Source organism: Glossina fuscipes, unplaced genomic scaffold (assembly GCF_014805625.2).
Source record: "Glossina fuscipes isolate IAEA_lab_2018 unplaced genomic scaffold, Yale_Gfus_2 59, whole genome shotgun sequence".
Taxonomy (NCBI): domain Eukaryota; kingdom Metazoa; phylum Arthropoda; class Insecta; order Diptera; family Glossinidae; genus Glossina; species Glossina fuscipes.
Genome location: NW_023998431.1, coordinates 1,846,973 through 1,869,592, shown reverse-complemented (window position 1 = coordinate 1,869,592; position 22,620 = coordinate 1,846,973). Strand labels below are relative to the sequence as shown.

The following is a 22,620-nucleotide window of genomic DNA, read 5'->3' as shown; positions in this document are numbered from 1 at the left end:
TGGTAAATTTCAGATCACGATCTGCTATGGCTTGTTTTTTTTTATAATATTAAGGATATTATTTTATAATTTTTTTTTTTTTTTATTTAATTTATTGGATTTTTGGCAAAAATCAAAACAAAAGCCGATGTTTTTTTTTGCTTAGTAGAGGTTTTGAATAATCTAAAATACGTGGAAAAAAGTTCTTTGTCCGCAAAAAATTTTCTCCTTGCAATTTCACGATATTTCGTAAGCAAAATATCTGTCCAAGCGACTGACATTACTGTGTACCTAGTATCGGTAAAGTTTTGAAGATGAATATTTGGTATCCAATCATATATATTGTGCATCGAAATCAAAACTAATCGGGTCAAGAAAGCTAAGCGCTCGTTAACAGATGCTGCAAAACGGGCAATTGCATTGTGCAATCTCCGAGAAAGGACAAAGATTACGAATATTCTAACTTGGCATTTTCATGCTCCTGGAATCGTGGACTAAGAGAATAGGTTGACAAAGAACTTACCGTGATAAAAAACGCGTTTATCTCAACACACAGTTTCAGAAACTCAGGCAGACAATTTATGTAGAATTTTTTTTGAAGAGCAAATTCAGAATTTTTTTTATTAATAAAATGAAGTGTTTTTTGGTGGGTGAAGAATAGAAATTTTACACTCAAACATTCACCGATTACTCAAAAATCAATATTTTCAAAAAAGCCTACGTATTTTATATCTTGTCGTTTTTTTTTTTAATTCAAATTTGGAGCAGTTGTGCTGATTGTCCCCGCATCACCTTGAGTTAAACATATCACCAGAGAATGGCTAGGGTGCTGCCATTTTGTCATATTTTTCAAAAACATTTTTAAGGCTTATTTAATAACCTCTTCCATCCAAAAAAAAAAAAAATAAATAAATAAATAAAAAATAAAGATTAGTGCAGTGGTCTATGCCTTCAATATCTATGTGTATGCTTCCTGCCAATTTTTTATGACGTTTTGTGAAGAGCACCTTTTACAAATAGCCCGGGAGGCAATGCCTTTCATTCAATAAAAGTAATAATGATTAACTAATTTTTCAGAGGTTCTCGGTTATAGTGTGTAGTAGCAGTGTCCTCGTATCACTCGATACTTATGCGATATATAATGATGTGCAGAAATAAATATTGAAAAACTTATTAAAAATCTATCTATATGCTACTTTTAAAAATTTAAACATTTTAACATTAAATCTTATTTTCTTACTCCAAAACACCAAATAAATCGCGATTCTTTTTACGCTGTAGGGCACGGGCTAAAAAGTTATACTATTGTCGATTAGCAGATTATAGTGTAAGATCAAGTTATGATTTAAGATCAAGATCTTCATAGCCTGTCGGTCTTTCGTACTTTTAAGAATAGTAATCTTATCAGTCGGACATCCACATAAAAGACAAACGATAAGTCTATTTCTGTCTTCTCTATTGCTGGTTCCAATATAACTTTACCCACATCAAATTCATGTTTAGTCATTTTTTTTTACGAAAATAGATTGTTTTTGCCAGAGTTGATTTACCCTCCGTGTTTCCTTCTTAATTAAGTTAATAAATGGTACTATCGAGTCGCCGCCATTACTTGAAGAGATAAACTTCAATGTTCCGATTCGTTTCTCGAGGAGCTTTACTTTTCCTTTACGAATTTTTCAATCCTTTTCGAGTCCTTTGCAAAAATTTAAATGCTATCTATAGTTGAATCTCAATATTGGACTCATTAAAAACTATCAAATCAATTCTCGTAACGACGCGCGCTTTGCCTACGTCGGTAGCTAGATTACCTTCTAATCTCGATATCTTTATAGCATGCGAAAATTGAACGAAACTTTTTGAGTATTTTCGGGTGCCAAGCTTTTGCATGTTCGCAATGGCTTGGGGATTAACCTATAACAAGGATTTGTGACGGTTGTGGGTGTGTCTCTGTGCTAGATGTATACATGCGTTTGTTTTTTGTTCTATGTTCATTTATACATGAATTTTGTTCTCTTTGTTTTATTATTTTTTTCTCTATTTTTCTTTAAGTACTTTTTAATAATTATTAATAATACTTAGCATAACATATATTTGTAAGAGTCTTAAATTCTGCTGTTAATTTGTGTTAATTGAATTTCATGTGTAAACAAAATAAAATACATAAATAGATGTTAAAATGAATAAATTAATTTTGGTTTTTCATTATATGGCATTTGGGGCATTGGGGCAACGCCTTGATTACAGCTAAGAGCTCAAGCAAACAATTTGAATTTCCTCAGGCAAAATTTATAAAATGATATCGTTCAAATTTCATACTTTTAGCGAAATTACGTTGAAGTTCATAGGTTTCTCTTATGCTTCTATTTACGTGATATTTGTAAGCGGCACCGTCATGTTTCGCTTGCTTGTTTACTCATTTCAGTGAACAACAGGATGGAAACCAAGGATGTTGCGTAAAAACGATAGAAAATTACTTTAGCCTGTGGCTGAGTCAAAATAACCTAGAGAAAGTGAAATTTCGATCCCCTATAATATTGAGTGATCATGGTCGACATTACCCATTTTTATGCAAGTGCTATCAGATCATCCATATGCGGCCTTTTCCATTATTCGTGTAGTTCACGAGGAACGAGAAAAAAGGTCAATCTTTAATACCCACCAGCCACTACGGTTTCCGTTACATCGCTATCTTTCAGCATTCTGCCTTGTTTAACTTACGAGTAGTGAGCAAAAAACTGTAAAAAAGTAAAAAATATTTGTTCATTTGTAACTTTAAGTAGGCGTGGTCGCATTTGTTCATTTTTATACACGAATAGTATAGTTCTCCATAAAATAGTTATAAATCTATCCATTATAAAGTACAAGCAATGAGGAAAAGAGAGTTGTTTCCATATTTTGCTTCACTGCGCACGCGTCCTTTCATCAATTTGGCTTATTTTCAATACCATATTCCGTACAATGCGTTCAACGCATCTGCCAAATTTGATGTGCGAACATTAATTATACTACACAGACACGCAGGCGTACCTAGATCGATTCAGAATTTTACTTTGTAAAGTCTCTGAAGCTCCCTTTTCTGAGAGTTGTGAATATAAAAAAAACAAAAAATTGTATATAAATTTTTTTCCTTCTAGATTTCTATCCGAACAGTACGTTACAAATGAAATATTTACTGCTGAACATGGCGATAAACATTGAAAATAATTCGTATTTTTCGAAATTTTTAAATTAAGCGGAATCTTGTAATCTCAGAAGGAACATAAAAGTATTTAGGGAACATACACGGAATACTCGGAATGCTCTGCTTTTTGCTTTCTGCCTACGAAAAACTACATATATATTTGTCAAATGATTTTAACGCGTGAAAATACGCATCGAAGATCCCATAAGTGATTAGATTAAGTTGTAACACACTTAAACCCCATGCCACTTATGGTATAGCATATATGTATTAGATTTGAGCTAATTTACGGAAAATTCAGAATGATGAGCCATTTTTTATTATATCGGTCTACTCAGGCCAGTTTTCTGAATCAACTTGTGTTGGTTTATCCATTCTATCCATCCAAGATTTTATATACAATAAATGGAGAGACATCGGATAAACAATATTGAGAAATTGTCTCTAAATCGGTCGGTTCAGTAAATGGCAAGTCCATCTTAAAATCTTCTGTTTATTAGTGATTTTTTATAACAGGTGCTTGCATGTATTTTAATCATTGACATCCTGATGATAAAAATGATAAAGTAATGCGAAAAACACAAGGGTTAAATTCACATCAATCTGCACAAAATACCAGTTTGCCAGTTGATAAATCAACTGTTTCTAGACGTTATCATGCGATGGCAAAGATTTCGAACTCTTCTAGCATCGCGACTTCATTGCCTGCCAGCTTTCTGTAGCGTATTGCGACTGGTGATGAAAAGTGGACCTACTATGAGCGAAAAAAGTATGGACTAGTTCAGGAGTGCGATCCACATCGACACCGAAGTAGAATATTCATGATCATAAAGTTTTGCTTGGCATATGGTGTAATTAGGAAGGTACAGTGTATTACGTGCTGACTAAACCAAATCAAACTGTTAGTGCAGATGTCTATCGACGTCAATTGAACAAATTGAACGATGTATTGTCGCAAAAAAGACCAGCAATCGCGGTTAACAGACTTAAAGTCAGCCTCTTGCATGACAATACTCGGCCACACATCGCAAGAGTTGTCAAGGATGCATTGTTTGCAGCTAGAATCAGAAGACGTCTTCTGAATGCCCCGTATTCGGATGGATGCAGCCAGAGTTGGTTGGCTTGTAGTAGTAGTTTGAAAATGGGTAGATAATTGAATCGCTGCCAAACTGATATCGTTCTTTCGACGCGGTATCGCCATGTTCCTCGAAAGATGGAAAAAACTTGTAGAAAATGAAGGAAAATATTTTGATTAATGTGTATTGCACCAATTGTTCTGGATGCATTGTTGCAGCTCAAATAGAAAGTTCTGCCGCACCTAGACCGCTCAACACGCATAGCGGCTTTTCAAGTGCTGCTTGTTCTGGCCGATGCAGCATGGCTCGGTAGGCACACGATTTCGATATTTATATATTTACACGTGAAACTCAGCTAAAATTAATTAACAGCCGAATTTTCGAAGTAAATCTTATATTAATTATTATTAAAAAGTAGTATAAAGTATATAAGAAGAAGTAAAGAAAAAAGAAAAATTAAATAATTATTTATGTATAAATAAATAGGAAAGAAAAAAGAAACAAACCATGTACGCAACTAGCGCAGAGGCGCACCCACAACCAGTGCAGAATCACGTTGCAAGTGAACTCCTAAGCCATGGCAAGCACGGAAAATCTTGGCGACCGATAACAATAAAAAACACCTGTTCATCTTCCAATCATAACGAGATGTTAAGATTGCAAGTTAATTTAAATACGACATATGCAAATCGCGCGTATTAAAAATAGTTTTTTTTTAATTTTTTTTGGTAGAATTTAAAAAGCCTTATATTGAGATTAAAAAATAGATGTCATTAAGGTTTCTGCAAACAACTCCTAAACAGCTCATAATTATAACTGCATTGATTGACTAAGCTTAATGAAAATAAAGCGGATCCGTAAGCGATTAGGGCCATTAAAGCTTCTCTTAATTGGGAAGGAAACACCAAGAATAAATCCACGTTTCTCGAATGACGGTAAGGATAATGGAAGCAACCTAATTATTGTTATGTTGAAGAAGGGCGAAAACGGGTTGATAATTGGATCGCTATCAAACCAATAGCGTTCTTTCGACACGTTATCGTCACGTTTGTCCGAAAGATAAGAAAAAGTTGTAGAAAATGATTGGAAATATTTTCATTAATATAAATTGAGCAAATTGTCTAACTGAATGAATGTCTTCTTTAAGTGAAAAAATTGATCAAAATACATGCAATAAACTAGTAATAAAAATTATACTTTGCTAATTTCAGACCACATGGATCTATTAGTCGGAGCTCTTTTATGAAAATTAATTTTGTTATATTACGGTCTCGTGAGTTAACGTTTTGGGCCCAGTCCCCATGGAGCTTCATATGGAAATAATTCGTTACATTTGGTATTATAACATGAATATGACTGAAGAACACTAGGGCACTTAACGATCGGTGTTACCGGACAATAGTATTTAAACCTCTTTCAAAATAGATTAGGATAGGGAATCTTGCGAAATTTGGTCATTATTATGTGGATGAATTTTGCAGCGATGACTTAACTTATTGACTAATTCATATTATCAATTGCGATGTATTTTTAATTTATAAATAAATTTACAAAGTCGTTCGTATTAAATGTTTAGGTTCCTTAAAATATGCTGCAATTATCTTATGATTAGTTGATGTAAAACATATATGCAGGAACATAAATATTAAAGTTGTGTTAGTCGTTACTACATTAGGTGTTTGCAAGAATTTTGATCAGGTAAAAATCTGGATATGAGAAACACCAGTGTACATAATGGTTGAGTTCCTTCGTCGTTTTGACCTTCGTCTACATAAAATAACTATTTTCCATTGAATATTATTGATTTATTCGACGTATGCGGACGCTAATCGTCTAGCGCTCAAAATTCTTCTTCTTCTAAAGTCATTACTTTTATTGTTTATTTGAAGAAATCTGTTGCCGCAGCCAACCAAACATATTCAGAAGCTCATGGTGATGCTGCTCCATCATATTCCAATTGTTGATTTTGTGTTCAGCGGTTTAAAAAATGGCGACACGAATTAACTGAAAATGTCAGTTTTTGGCCACTTGTGACAAAAGTTGCCCAATATATACTGTTGCGCCTCGAATGGGAAGTTCTACCACACTCACCAAAGCCTGGATGGCACGAGGGTCCGCAAGCTTGAAGAAGTGTGTAAATGAATCGGAGGGTAGATCACTGCCAAATGAATATAACTTCTTTCGACATGATATCGCCATTTTGATTAATTCATGTTGTATCAATCAATTTTCCATAACAAATAACTTTTTCAAGTAAGAAAGTGATCAAAATTTTTCCAAACACCTAATATTAGTTTAAAAATTTTTTTTTAGTACTCTTTATAACGAGAGTGAAAAAAAAAAAAAAAAAAACACTTCGTAATCTAATTAAAGTTCATATTTTTTGGACATAAATTTTATTTAAATTTTCAGTGTTTTACCGCAATGATAATTTCGTTAAACAAGTTACGAAAGTTATACTCATCTTGAGTCGAATTTTGGATACTTATCTCTTTCAAGTAAAAGTCTGAAAATCTGGAAGTTTTTTTTACCAATTATAGTCATCTTAATGTACTGACCTCACACAGTTTGCTAAGGCAATTGTCGCAACATAAGACCGCCAATGGTTTAATTTATAGTTTTTTTGATGACTACTTTTAATGTTGTACACAATCATTTACTATCCATTCCATTCCTAGGTATAATATGTGAAAAAAGTTAACTTCTTAATTGAGGCTATTTTTGAGAAGCGAAACCATTTTTGCAATTGCTTTTAAGATGACCATGATAGATGTGAATATGTAGATCGTAGAGCAATCACAATCAACAACTTGTAAGCAAACCTTGATAACAATCTTGAACGTTTCAACAAGAGAGCGTCCACCGGCACCAGATGGACAGAGAAATGTATGGACGCAGATATATATAGTCTCCTGCGGAGTATTTCTGCGTGTTACATAACGAAAGAATGTATCTAGTATAGCCATCTATAGCATACGTCCATCGATGTTGATGAAGTATATAAAAATATAACACTAACGCTTGCGTTGATTTGTTTCGACCAAATATATTAATAATGCACACAAGAGTATGTATAATAATTATTTTTGTGGGTACAATAAACTTTCCAAACATTTTCCGCAGTTTATAAATATTATATTTGCCTAATTAAACACTTTGCACATTTATTGCATAGACAAGCGCGAAATTAAACTTGCAGATTACTACGATATTCTACATATATGTTATAATACGTTGATAGTATCGAGCATGCGATAAACTTATACACTACTTATACAAACATGCATGCACTAGTTCATATCAGCTTATGCGTCTGCGTGTGTCTGAATTAAAGCTTTTTAACAGAAAAAAATGTTTAAATACGCTTTCGAAAATTTTAGGATATTTACATTTATTCTACTATTATTTCTATAAACTATAAATTATTTACTTTATTTACACTTTCAACATCCACTATACTATTTTATTCAACACATTTAGTGAGGATATAACGAAAGTGTACCTAAGTTTACGAATTATTGTTATTTATTCATAACTTGGACATCACATTAAAGTAAGGTGTGTACTATCTTCACTGCAGAGATAAACACCAATTTACGCTTGAAGTTTGAAATTGAATAATATCCAATTTACAAGAAAAAAGATCTGTATCCTCATTTAAATAACGAAACAGTCATCTTCAATAAACAAGATTTTTAATTTGTTTCGAGAAATTCTTTTAATATTTGAGGCTTATTCGACATGGTTGTTATATTAGTCCCTTGCTTTTCAAACAAGAGCAGGAGGCCGCACAAAATTGCCATTATTATCGTGCTCGCTTGTTTACCATAAAATCGATTACAAGATTTTGCCTAAAACATCTATTAGCGAATTTATATTCGAAATAAGTAAAATCATTATGGTGGGACTGCGCCGGCCATTACATGCGGTTACATGCCATACACTACTTCGCCGAGTGCAGCTATTCGTTGGTTTTAGTAACAAAACACCAAAATTAGTTTCATGCAAATCCATAATTTTCATGAAAGCTCGCATATTGGAAGGTTAAGAGTTTGTGTTTCGTGATAGCGCCTACATACGTTGCGTTCCAAAAAAATAGATCTATATCCAAATTATCTATCTACCTACGTTAATTGTTGATCTTAAATCCTACTATGAATTAATTTTCATCATAAGGTATCAAAACTTAAGCCTTTTTCCGAAGAGCTTACTACTCATAGGACAGCTTATATGGAGCGGAGCCAAGAAATATTCCCATGTGTTGTCAACAATATTTCAACGAAAAAAAATTAGCAATTCGGCTATTTTGACATATAAGGGTTTACGTTTCATGAAAATTCTTATTTGCCAATTTACTATAATGAGTCAATTTCCATCACGAAATATTGAAAATTCGAGTCGATTTTCACCCTATTAAGCTTCATTCTGGGAGACGAACAGGCAGACTTGGGTCGAATTAGAAAGTGATTCTGAATCGATCAGTATAATAAAAGGTTCTATGATGATAATAATAGTTTTTAGCAGAGATATGGCGGAATTGTATCGACTACATTCACAATCGTAAAAAGTTGTCCATTTGGTAGCGTGACATGTTATCCGCTGCATATTACATAAGTGATTACATGCTTAATAATATTTCTATTTTTGGAGATTTGGCGATTGTCTTCAATTCCCATATGGAAGGAATTGTGAACACAATCCAATCACTTTCCAGACTCATGAGCAGTGAGTGGAGTAAGAAATTTGACGATATTTATTTAACTAGATGACTGATTACGGCTTTAATTAAGACGGCTTTAAAATACGCTTTGTTTATTTGGGAATCTAGCTACAGATGCCATACTGCGATGCGATTGAATCAATGCAAAGGACCTTCTTAGCAATATATTTTCTGACTCGGCATAATTTGCCTATCAGGTTATCGCAAGGCTGCACAAACAATAGCGTGCGTGATAAGTCCTTTCATACGCTTTGTCTGCAAATGGCCAATGATGATTATCGTTTGTTTGATGTGGTTACAGATCCGTACAATATTGCTAAATATTGGATATTACAATACTGACCATCAAACCGTTAGATTTTATACCATATAATCTTTGTGGTACGGATGTGTGCAATATTCAGAAGGTCCTGAGATAGACCTAGATTTTATTATGCCGATCGATTTAAAATTATATTCTAAATCCATTTAATCTCGTCTGGCTGTCCGTCCGCTTTGTTTTTTGTATGCCAATATAGTCCGTTTAGTAGTTTTTGAGTTGTTTCGATGATATTCGGTACACAGACGTGTTTTGCTCTAAGGACGAATGTTCTTGAAAATGATTTGGACCAAACCACTTTTTTCAGCGGTTCCCTTATAAAGTTTTATTTTGAAAAGCCCTTATATGAATAACTAACTATATTGTGCGTATTTTTGTTTGTTTAATTTTAACTTTATTAAAATCTGTTTATGTTTGTAAATGTGTGTATCGTATGCATCCAATTCTGCAAGTTGTCTCGCGTTTCCTCATTTCAATTTCGAGGTGATTGTTCAATTATCAATCTTCCTGCTTCAGTTTGCTTTGGACCTTTGGAAGATGAGCTCTTTACTCAAGAAGCTCATTACTACCTAGGAAATTGTAACCAGCTGGTAACTGGTTAAAAGTGCGTAGAGATAGTAATTTAGTGAGTGCATGGTAGATCGCCCCTGCCATGTCAGTGCAATGCCCGAGACTTATATATCTCGATGAAGGGTAGTTCTGGGGTTGGCTTACCGGGATGGCATGGCTAATCCAAAGGCAAGAGTGGCCTGTTTTCACCTGCGTAAAGTATGCCTAAGGCTGCTTTATAGTCTAAACTGTGAGCCACGGGGGTCAGGGACCCGCTCACAATAGCCACGTATGCCTGCGGGTATATAATGGGATTGAAATTTTAAAAAGTCGTAACTAAAACTAAATACGATTTTCCAATAATGATGTAAAAGGTATTTGGCGGAAGGCTTACCCTTCGACCTATTTTACTAATAATGATATAAAAAGGAATTTGACGTAGAGCTTATCTTTGGCCTATTATACTAAATCCCTACTCTACATAATATTGATAATTTTCTGCATGAATTATGGATGATATAAAAGGGATTTGACGGTAGGCTTTTCTATCCGTTTTGCCTACTTTACACTTTTTAAATTATATGTCCACGGATGCCTGCGGGTAATGGTGGTAATTGATCAACCTGCGCTTGCAGAAACCTTATGGTGGAAGCAAGCGCATTTTTCTTTCCCTTTTTGAACGCATAAAGTTGATCAATTTGTGAGCCCTGACTGCTTGGGGAGGCCCTTCGTGGTGGTTGTGGTTTTCACCCGTTCCATGCCAAAGTGGAGCAAATCGAGCTGCGGATAGGCCTCAACACTGACCAGGATGGGTTTATTGAACCATACCCAATAAACTGTTCTGAACTCTGGTGCTGCTTAGGCCCCTACTCTGTGGGGATTGTTTAACTCACCAGGGGGCGTATATTACGCTTAAAGTGGCTTGCGCCACCGTGGGGTTAAGCCATCATGGCAGGAATCCACGTTAAACCCATGCTACAAATCTGTCATATAGTACCATAGGTTTAATGATATGCTTATGTTGACAAAATGTTAACTGTGAGAAAATGCTTTTGCTACAAAAATTTGCTCGAAATCTCCAGATAATGAAATCAACGCACCACCAAAAATATGATTTTTTCCTCGCAAATTTTCAAATGTCCGAATTACTGCTTGTGACTGATTTCTTATACATCGCAAATAATTGGTTTTCATGCATGGAGTGCTTTGCATAGATCAGGATTTTTCTTAATATTGCAACTAAGTGGTTAAATATTTTATGTAGTTAAGGGTAAATTTAAAGCTGAAGGTGTAGTTCTCCCGCTTTGGGCTCAATCAAAATCAAATTTCTCTGTTCATCAGCTGCATTTGCTCGTCCTGCCGATCGTTTTTAAACGAAAATTATCAATTTCATATCCACTCAACTGTATGGTTCTTAATCTTTTTGATCCATTTTTTTCGTGTACGTTGCCTTTCTATTCGACTAGCACGCGATTGTGTGTCTCTCAATGCACAGATTCATTCCCTACTACGTTTCCTTATTGTCGAGTTTTTGGACCTTGTGAACGCCGTCTTCGCGGCTTTTTTTCATGTATGCAGCGCACATCCATTTTCGTATATACGTGTATAGATAAACGTACACTTTGTTATACATGTTGTACTTTGTCTCCGAACACAAAGTCAAACCATATAGTTTTTAAGTACACTATCAATCAGAATAAAAAAAATATTTTCATTCGATACAAAACCTTCCTCGAATAAACTCTTTGATGTTTTCATATAAAAACTGTCCTGCTTTATCAGGTTGTTGGCCAAGCAAACTTCAACTAAAGACTTTGGTATTTTTATATAAAAACGGGCCTGTTTTATCAATATATTTACACATATATAGTATAACTTGATGATACTTTGAGAACGTAATCATGCTCTCAAAACACAGCCACGGAATAGCCAGAGAGAAAAAAATGCGGCTGCCGAAATCATTTGCAAATTTTTTTATATCCAGAAAACAAAAAAATTCGTTACTTGCTAGCTTCATGCGATTGGAAAACCATGCAAAAGCGAAAAAGTTTGGTAAGAAATCGTCAGTACAACGTGAACACAACCGCGTCGAAGGCATGTGCGACCTCTTCAACAAATTTTGATATAATTTTATGTAAACAATATCAGCATTAAAGTAAAGTTTACCAGATTGATTGAACCTGTCGCTTCAGAATATATTCCCAAGGTCCTAACCACTAAATCATACGGAAGTCAACTGTACTTAAGCAAATTCGAAATAATAATTAAAACTGACACGTGCTGCGGTATATTTAGTGGGAAGAAGTATCTGTTATAATAAACAAACACAATAAATCCTAATATATCTGTTCTCATATTATACCAGCAATATAGAAAAAAAAGAAAATGTCCGTTTTATATAATTGAAAAATAATATGCATTGCAAGTAAGTTCCGAGCCCACACCTCAGTGGTGTTTAATATCCTGTTACAGATAGACGCACGCATGAAAGATAATCAGATGCTAAATAAACTCCGCTGTCCCGCATAAGCTTGTGCGTGCCTAAAAGTATATAAAAAGTAGAGAGTCTCCGATGCCTACTTCGGTGCGTTGAAAATATTCAGTAAATGTTATGTTGTCCATGTGGCGATGAAAAAATACATGCTCGGTTATATTCATGGATTACATTTTTGTTAATGCCTCTCATGGCATTTGTAACGTGTGTGCTCTGCAGGTGATCAGCGTAAGAGTGTGGACAAAGGAAAGGAATCAATATTACGTAATGGATTTTAATAGCATTTTTGTTCTCCAAAGAAAAAAAAAAAAAAAAAAAACCCACACAGAAACGTGAAGCTGAAATCTAAAGAATTTTGAACTAAAGAAGGTTTTGATTGGAATTTCGCCCGCAAATATACGTTCCAAACAAGTTTATATTCTCTTCTATTCTATTCTCTTATGTAGTTAATTGATATTCGAGTCATAATTTTGAATACTAAAACCAATCGTGGAAGCAAAGAAAAAAATATCGTTGGTTTTGTTCTTAAGTAATTACAAATATAATCTGATCAGATATATTATATATTTGCACAATTAAATTTACATTAAGGTTTGAACTGATATCGGCAGCTTTATCGTTCTGAAGTATTGAGTTTATTTAAGTGTTTCAATAGTCCGGGCGAGCTTGTAAACTTTATCTAAGAACATAAGCTTGGGATGTTTATGTTATGTTTATGTTAAAGTCTAGCTCTCCATTGGGATTTTTACGCCTTAAGCAGGCGAATACAAATTGGATCAAAAACCTGCTCATACTCGTAGCAGGTATAGAGCATTCACCTAAAGTAATTTGACACGTCAACCTTCACCTAAATATATTATATAACTTTAGTTTATTGATATGAAGACATAAATCATTTGTAGTCTATTTTATATTTATATTACGCCAAAGAAAAAGTTCGTGTCGTTTTACTTAATAGAGGGTTTTGCCAACACTGATCCTATCAAGTGAAGCTATAGCGCTCAAGGAAGGTGTCATTGTGACATTTCCTAATTTGGTCGAAAATAAGTCCGCTTTAAAAATAAGACAAATTTCTTAGCAGCTCCCTATATTTTACAAACTTGCTTCGATCAAGCCAATAACACTTGCCAAAATTCCCTTGGCCCCAAAAATTTCAATGTCGAAAACGGGATACACTCTTCGATCAACGAGTCATTGATATCCTTCAAAAAACCGAGAGGGAGACTGACCAAAAGCAAGTTTGAATTATTTGCTTAGAAGTGGACACAAAAAAAATGGATGTTTTGGTACCACATGAATTAACGGAGAAGAGGTTAGTGGAGTCGCATTTGAAGAGATTAATAATAGACGATGGAAAGTAAGTCATGTACGATATTATGCGATCCGTGATGGTCAAATGGCGTGAAAATTTGTAATGGACCTACTTTGTGTTTGATACTTTGTGCTTGCTGAGATTGGAGAGGAATCATGCATCGTGGACTGAAGGCAAGTCATACCACTCTCTGCTGTCAGCTGTTAATGCGATCGAAAAGCATAATACCCATCAAGCGTCCAGACTTGATCAATAGAAATGACAGCGACGATGTCAGACCATACACATTTTTTATTGCCTCGTCTTGAATTGTGAATGTTTGCATAGGAAGTTTTGAAGCATCTTTGCGGAGTTCGACACCTACTTATTTCACCCTCTGCTCTCTGAATTCGCCAATAAAATCTAACTACCTCTGCAAATCACTTGATTCAGTTTTTCGGCCGAAAATCCTAGAAGCTCTATATTACATAGAAACAAGCTCCCATTAAAATGAGCTGAAAAGTGGAAGATCATGTTTGTCCCATTCACATGTATTTGACAACGTATCAAACGTTTATGTGCAATCATATAACAATTATTTTGGTAAAACCTACTTTTCATCTTTAAAATTGATTTAAGGAGAAAATTATTTAAGAAAATTTTCTTTTCAATAATATCAATTACTTTTTAAGTTTGTACTATCACTATTAGCGTTTTACGCTCCAAGCCTTTTTATTTAATATCCATATCAAAGGGACCATTAAGAACGAAAGAAATGTACGAAAATTCGTTATGACCAACCAATGATATACGAATTATATCTGAGTTATCGATTAGTATTTTCTATGATCTCACAAAAGGAAGTTTGTAATGCCACGAATTTTTTATTTGAGCTATTATTGTTAATAAGCACATTTTGAATATGCATTGTAGTGAGATGCGTTTGGATGCGTGTTGCAAGTGTTAATGAAATCCCTGTAAATTCGGTTATAAATTTTTTCTTTTTTTTGTCTTTGTTACGTTTTGGTCCATTTGCTTGTGTTATTAATTGAGAACATTGTTATGGCGCTACCACATCCGTCGTTTTTGTTATTACTGTTATTGTCATTGTATTGATAAATATACATAAACAGTAGAATGTGTGTGTATCTATGCAACATATAGCAAATTATTGTGTTACTCACACCTTTATGAATGTTATGTGCGGTATTTTGCACCGCATCAAAAAAAAAAAAAAAAAACAAATTGTTCTTACGCGATTGCACGCCGTTGTAAATGTTTCGTTACAGTTGCAGCTTGTTCGGATGTTTAAGCATATTTGTGTGCATATGTATAGCATTTATTTATATAAAGTGTGTGAATAATTGGCAAATATGTAAAAGTAATAATTTAAATGTTTAATGTAGCCATACAATGAACAAAAAAAAAAAAAAAGGAAAGAAGAGAAAAACAACAATAGCAACAGCTACAACATTGTTAGCCAGAAAGAGCAGTTGAGTAGTTAACATTTAACCTGAGGATTAAAATAATAAATAAGCGAAGAATGGAAAAAAAATCAGAGAAAGCCTCGCTACTTTATAAAATGCATATAGACTGCATCCGTATATGCCTACAAGCACGTGTACGAATGGCAATGTTTGACTCTGCTTAACAATCAAATAATTGTTGTTAATCAATTGTTAAAATATTTGCTGTTCTTTTTTTTTTCCTTTTTTTTCTTTTTTCCAATAATATTGTTGTGCTGCTCATTTAATTCCTGTTAATGCATTGTATTTATATTTGGTTTCGATTGAGTGTATTATTTGCTAGTAATAATGCCAGGTTTGTTTGCGATAAGTGTGTGCCCGTTTGTCTGATATAAATGTTTTAAACCACCTTTTCCCCAATATTTTTTTTTTTTTTTTTATTTTCCTCTTTTTTTTTGCTCCCTCTTGCTTACTTTTTAACGGCTTAATCATAATAACTTTTCAACTGATGAATTGAAGCTTGGCGGTCAGTTAGTGCTCGTTGTTGTAGCTTGATTTTATTTCATTTTATCTTTTTTGTGTAGCTTTATTTTATTTCGTTTCATATTTTTTTTGTTGCTTTCTTCGATTTCATTTTATCTTTATTTATTTATTTATTTATTTATTTATTTTTTTTTTACCTTGAAAACATGTAAACCAACATTTTGCGGTCGTTTTCTGTTCTTAATTTATTACATTTAAATGTTTTGTTTTCATATGTTTCTCTCTCCGCCGATATACGACGTGCAATCGTTAATGAACTTTAAGCATCCGCATTCTCATCATAATTACGTCAGTCATCAGTATCAATCTTATCATGCTTATCATGTTTATAATTATTATTATCACTAATTATCATAGCGCTATTGTTATTGTTAATTTTAATATGTTCGTTATATGAATGCTTTTGCCGAAGCGTCATATTTTTATATCAACCAACCAACCAACTAACTGCCACATCTAAGGGCGTTAGATATATTAAATTTAACTAACTATCTGTTTTCAGGCCTAATACGATTACAAAGCAAATAATCAGGTTCTCACGAAGCTTTTTTCCTCCACTACAAATATTATGAAATATATTGTTATTAAGCGGAGACGTTTCACTTGGCTGATCAATATCATTTTACTTTTCAGAATTTAATATGTCGTCGTTTATCATGGACTGTGAGACTTGGTTTTCGACTTGGTTTTGACGATCTAGGACGTCAAATAAGATAATATTGTGTTAAGTTTCAATTTTGTGCCTCGACTTGTTTATTGTTTTCCTTTCAACCAACTTTCAGACGGATGGATGGATGAAAATGAATAGACTCGATTTAAACGGCCCAACTGATCAGCATTTTATACACTTTATAGGTTCTTCTAGTTCTACTTCTTCCAGTTTTGACGTGTGCTCCTTGTCGTTGTTCTTGCAAAGCTATTTTTGTTAAATGACTTAAGATTTTTTAGACTACCTAATATTTAGGCTTTTCAATGATATTAAATTTTTGGTTGGCTTACTACTAGCATCTCGATTAATGATGGGCATTAGAGAGCATTAATTTTAAAGCTTAGGGAGCTCAAGATTCACATTAAATTGAAAATAAATGTGCATGCTTACGGCACGTCCATGCATGTGTACGCATGCTATATAATTGAATTTTTAAGTAGATCTTATTTTTGGGATTTTTATGCATCACTACATTAAATATTGAAATATTTATTTAAAACGTTGACCACCGTGTATATTAACCGGCGGTTTACATTAAAAACTGCATTACATTAACTCGGTTTATTGGTAGTAAGGCATTGAGAATATGAGAATAAATTAAATTTCCTTCTTAGTATTGGGAAAATGGTGGATCACCGATTCTTTATATCATGAACATTATTTAATTGATATAAGTTTAGCAGTTGTGAACGTGCGATATATAAATTATGTTCTGATCTTATATTTGAATAGCTGCTAAGTGAACATCTGCTTTCCATGAAGTCAAAGTGGGACACCGGAGGAATTATAAGTGAGGAAGGGAGAAAAGAGGGGAGTACGCTTTTTCTACCTACATACGATGGAGAATTCGAAAAACCTGGAAGGATCAAAAAGGCCGCTCTAAATAGTTTGTTCCAAGGGAAGAACAACACGATTAAAGAAGGAGTAATTGCGGCAGTGTGTCGTTGGAACTTTTTGATTTTAAATTTAATAAATCTCAAAACCAGTTGCCGGAAAATTTATGCTAAAAGTTTCTGTACGCTTAGAATCCTACAGATAAACTTAAACCGACTTGTTCGACTTTCAAAATAAGCGGCTTATGTCAAGGCATTACTTTTTATGAGAACTTTTCGAAAGACAAACCAATATAGTGCGAATTCACTAAAATCTCTGTATGAAATCTCAGTTTCAATATGAAACTTTTATTCCCGAATCATTTTCATATTACAGTCAAACCTGTTTTTGTGCGGTAGATAGGGACCGCAGAAAAAAAACCGCACAAAAAAAAATATTCAAAAACTTCATAAATAGCTATAAGAAATAATTTTTCACAGCATATTAAAGAAAATTTTTTTTATGCGGTAGAGAGGGACCGCATAAAAAAAGTCTCACTTAGAAAATATGTCAAAGCTTCACGAAATAGCAAGAAAGTGCTTTCCAAACAATTAATTTACCTTTAATCTCACTATAAAATTAATCCTGTCTTAATGGTTAAAACGTCAGCAATTAACTAAAGTTATTAGATGGCGCAGTATGTACATATTGAAATTGGCTGATGCAATATATGCATAAGAACATTGAGCATGCCTAATGAAATAGGCTGATGCAATAGGTATCAAAATGGCTGTTGCAATGTGTACATACACACTGATAGCAAAAAAAGTGATGCCAACACAGTTCAGGTTGACCTAACCTCTCGGCGAAATTCAATGTGTCGATATTCATATACCGCACAAAAAAAGAATTGCACAAAAAGAATCGCACAAAAAAAAGCGCATAAAAAAAGACCGCACAAAAACAGGTTTGAGTGTATTATAAATTTGTAATAATATATTTTAATATTGTGATATAAGATATTATACAATATTAAATTACTATTATTATTATAAATTTAGCCAGAGAATAAATTCTAAGACTGAAGTCTTAAAGCACTAGCATCTAGGGCTATCGGCTGATTAAATTACTAAAAATGCCGTTATGGGAAGAAATTCAAAAAATGGCCTTATCCTATCTATCGTAATATTTCACAATCACTTAGTTTCTAAAACAAGTAAGAACACAGCGGTTATTTACTTGTTTTGGTACTCATTATTTTTACAGGGAAATTTGTTACTATGGACGAAGTTTTATTATAAAATCTTTCTGAAGGGCTTACTACTCGTGAGGAATCTTATATGGAGACGTTATATCATGTGGTTCAAATTGGTATCATATAAAAATTTATCATCATAAGGCATTAACAATTAAGCCTTTCTCGCGTTAAAGGGTATATGTTTCTTGAGAAGCCTTAGATTCGATTATATTCATTAAATATACATGCCTAGTCCAAAGTCGGTAAGATTGATTTGTATATAAACTCAACTTTTATGAATTAATTTTTACAATGAAATAATTGAAAATTATACTTATTTATCATATAAATATTCAGTTTTCGTAGTAACGGTTATACGGCAGCTGTTTCAAAAAATTGTACCAGCGAACCAAATTTTCCATACTAATATAAATTGTCGAAATACTATTATACAGAAATGCAATTTATTTTCGTCATTTCAGAATCATTTTCTGAATCGATTTATGCTTGTCTGTCCATCTGATGTCCGTCGAATGAATTTGTGTTCAAGTGACAGGTCGCTTTGACCCAAGGATGAACGCTATTGAAAATGGTTTCAATTAGTTCACTTTTTCGACCCAAAATGATTCTGAATCGATCGGTGTAATAAAAAATGCGCCTATCGAAAGCGCTCCTGCATGTTGCATAAGTTCGCACGAACTTAATATACCTTGTACCATAACTGTTGTAGGGTATGAAAAGGTGTAATTTTTCTATTCTGTGGCAAATATAAAAATTGCGTTATAAGGTGTGTAATAGTCGGCCTAGCCCGATTACATTGTTTTCACTTGTTTTGTCATGATTTAAAAGTATCTCAGCATTTTGTCCTTACATCTTGCAAACGCTTGTAGTATGAAACGATTTAATTTAATTTTATATTTAAAGTCTGAGCAGCCTATCAAAGAGTTTTTTACGTATTCGTCCTCTAAAACCAGCAGAAAATTTTGCTACAACTTATATGTGAAAGAATTTTTTTTCCATTCACTTTCATTACAGTCTCATTAAACATCAATAGAAAACTTTTACGGTCGTTTACAATATACAAAAGTGACACAGTCAACCTCTGTTTAGTACAGGTTTCAGCTTAAATCGATTATAATCATTTTAGCATTCCTTAAAATTAGTTGGGAGGACAAAAGCAAAAGAAACAAAACAGAACGAAGAAAAAAAAAAAATGAAAGGAAAGAAAGAAGAAATAAGAGAAAAGAGAAAGGATTTCGACATTTATAATAATTATGGGACATTAAAAATGTGAAGAAAGCCAAGGAAGCTCACAAGCAACTTAAGCTGACCTTCTGGGAAACGATTAAATCGTGGTATTGTGCCACGTTTAATAACAATAATTTCTCAAATTTTCACAGGACATATATGCAAAATGAAAATCAAAATGATTACAAGTAGGACACAAGCACAAGGATGCCTGCGTGCATGTATACGCAATTTTAAAAGTGAAATTCTACAGATGTTTTCATACCATACAGCACTTACGATAAAGATAGATTAACACATCTACGTAGCGCTCAAAAAGGATTGAGCTAGACCCCGCATCTCTATCCGCCTGCTCATTGCTCGCTCGTTTTCAGTATGTATTGCTATGTCTTGGTCTAAAGACGAATGCTACTGAACAGGGATTGAATCAGATCACTTTTACGATTACTCTCCATATAACGCCCAGTTTTGATAGCCCCTTTTTATGAAAACGAGAAACAGAATTTAGCATTCTAAAGGAATAATCTGTAAAATTTTAATTGTATGGGATTTAGTTTTTTAACCTGCTTCGTGGAAAAAAGTAAGCCAAAGAGTAAAAGTAAAAAGGTTTAATTTCTAATATCCTATGATGAGAAGGCAAAAAAAATTATCCTATGCGTGGGAGTAAGATAAAACTTTTGCTATGTAATGGTGATAATAAGAGTACAATTGTCCAAGGCGCAATGGTGTAAAGTATTTTATTGCGAATTTTGCTGGACTATAATAGTTTTAATTTTATAAATTTTTTTAGTGAAATCATTGCGATTATTTTCGTTTGGAGCTTTTATATGGGTAGAGTATATTTCTAGGGCGATATCTTAAGGTGAAAAGATCGTTCTATATATGTTGTGATTTTCATTCTAATTTCTCATTAGATTTGATTTTAGGATACATTCATACATACATTATGTTCATAGATTATCAAATGTTTTTGTTTTTTGTTTGGTTATTAAATATATTTTAATCTGCGTCTGTTGCGCTAACGCGTTAATGTCGTTTTATAGTCGTTGACATTTGCGATCGACGATCGACGTATCTTGTTTATAGGTTTATTAAACAGTTGATGCTAATACTAAAGCAGGGGAACTACTAAATTCGATGTAACTCTAGTAAACGTGTGTCAGCGTAGCAAAGTCGTCAACGCCAAATAGCTGTAGGAAAAAGATAAACAATTTCTAAGATATTTCTAGTGTTCGATGCCAAAGCAATCTGTTAAAGATGAAGAGAGAGAGAGCAAGTAGAAAGGGTTATTATTTCGGGTTAGTAAGAAGGATAATGCTATTGAACATTGATTTTGTGATGGAAAATGAATGTGTTGTGATATTCTAAGTGGCAATAATCATCACATAAAGTAGATGAGGCATGACATTCCAAATTAAAGGGTCAGTCATTTGTAATTGCTACAGGTAAATGACACATTCACTAAGCAACGCTACCAACGAAAGTTAATGAAATTGAGATGAAAATTGGGTACAATATGTCAAAAGTGATGACAACGTGATTGTTAGCGTAACGATTATCGACCATATATGGCGGAATTCATAAATAAAACGATGCAATCCCGAGTTTGCCAGACATGGTTCCCTCTTTAGTAGATAGTTAACTCAATCGATGACTTTTTGTCTGTTCAAGCATCATTTCCGCGTATGCAGCCAGCTTCAAAAACTAAGTACTTATATGGTTTGCCTTCAACAATCAGTTATTCTCTCTGCACAATATTTACATTCGCAGAAGGCATCCTTTGAATCGTTACTTATTTTAGTATCGTTATTTATTTATATTTATAAAGAAAAATATTCTGCACGAAAGCAGTGGCTATCGATGAAAACTAAAAAAAAACCAAAATAAATAAAATGCGTTATTATTATTATTGTAATTCATATAGACCAAAGTAATAAATTCTAGGACCAGAAAAGTACGATGAGCATCAGCAACCAAGGGGGGTATAGGTACAGGCTCTTCTTTTTTTAAGAAATGTTTTAATAAAGTATTTATGGTATTGATATCATATTCGCCAGGTGGTCTCAAGAAATCTATAGTGTTAGATGCATCGAACGTTGGAAAAGTTAAAAAGTATTTGCTTAATCATAAGGTTTTGTCTACAATTGCAAATTGGATAGATTTAGAGTTCTTAAGAATACTAGAAGGCGGATTTTTGTAAATGGTTTGATTTTGATTTTTCCGATCAAATTCGTTGATTCGGTATATGGGTGAAACGATATTAGTATTAATATGCGAGTAGTTTGTACCATGGTAGATATTTTTCATTGATTTTCTTTTTGATTGTTTTCCTAATACACATATGAAGGCCAAACTTTGCCATTGCGCTGTCCGCTACCGTTGCTGGGTCTGATCTCTCATTTCCCAAAAAAATTCTAACTTTATCTCCGCAAGTGGCAAGCGTCTTCTTTACTGTACTGTGTAAATGGTTTTCCGGTTGAAGTTTAAATAGTTACGGTTAGCTTTTATAACTAACGAACAGTCCATGATAATAATCGTTTTAAGTTTAGTTTGGCAAGAAAGACTTATGGTTTGAAGAATAACTTTAGTTTCGGTACTATTTGACTTCGTCCGTGTTAACTGATGACTATCTTCACAAATTCTACTCCTTTTTGCTTTTTGCTACTTTTCCACTTATTACTTTGTCTGAGGGAAAAGTTCATCTCCACACTGAAAGTTTCCTACTAGCCAGGATCTGATCGATTTCCATCGCATATTCTTTGGGCTTGTGCTGAATTATTATAAACACCTCTAACACATATACTTAGCATTCATTTAGTAAGTGTTTATTCACACCGATATGGAAAAATACTTCTATCATACGTTTTTACAAAAATGGTCTTACAAACTTTTTCGTTAATTATAGAGTTATCGCGAAAGTAAGTGTGCTACTTAAACTGTTTGCACTTCTAATATAAAAAGGAACTACTACGACAATAAAGTTTATTGTTTCGCC

At 33.5% G+C, this 22,620-nt stretch overlaps 1 protein-coding gene across 1 annotated transcript in view; it reads left to right on the top strand.

Annotated features, from left to right (window-relative positions):
* Positions 1-6,920: 6,920 nt before the first annotated feature.
* LOC119637428 (mast cell protease 2-like) overlaps positions 6,921-22,620 on the top strand; it is a 41,991-nt gene continuing 26,291 nt past the window's right edge. Inside the window, exon 1 of the mRNA XM_038033448.1 lies at positions 6,921-7,303. Coding sequence (XP_037889376.1) covers positions 7,292-7,303 — 12 coding nt within the window. The 5' untranslated portion in view covers positions 6,921-7,291. The remainder of the gene's footprint in view (positions 7,304-22,620) is intronic.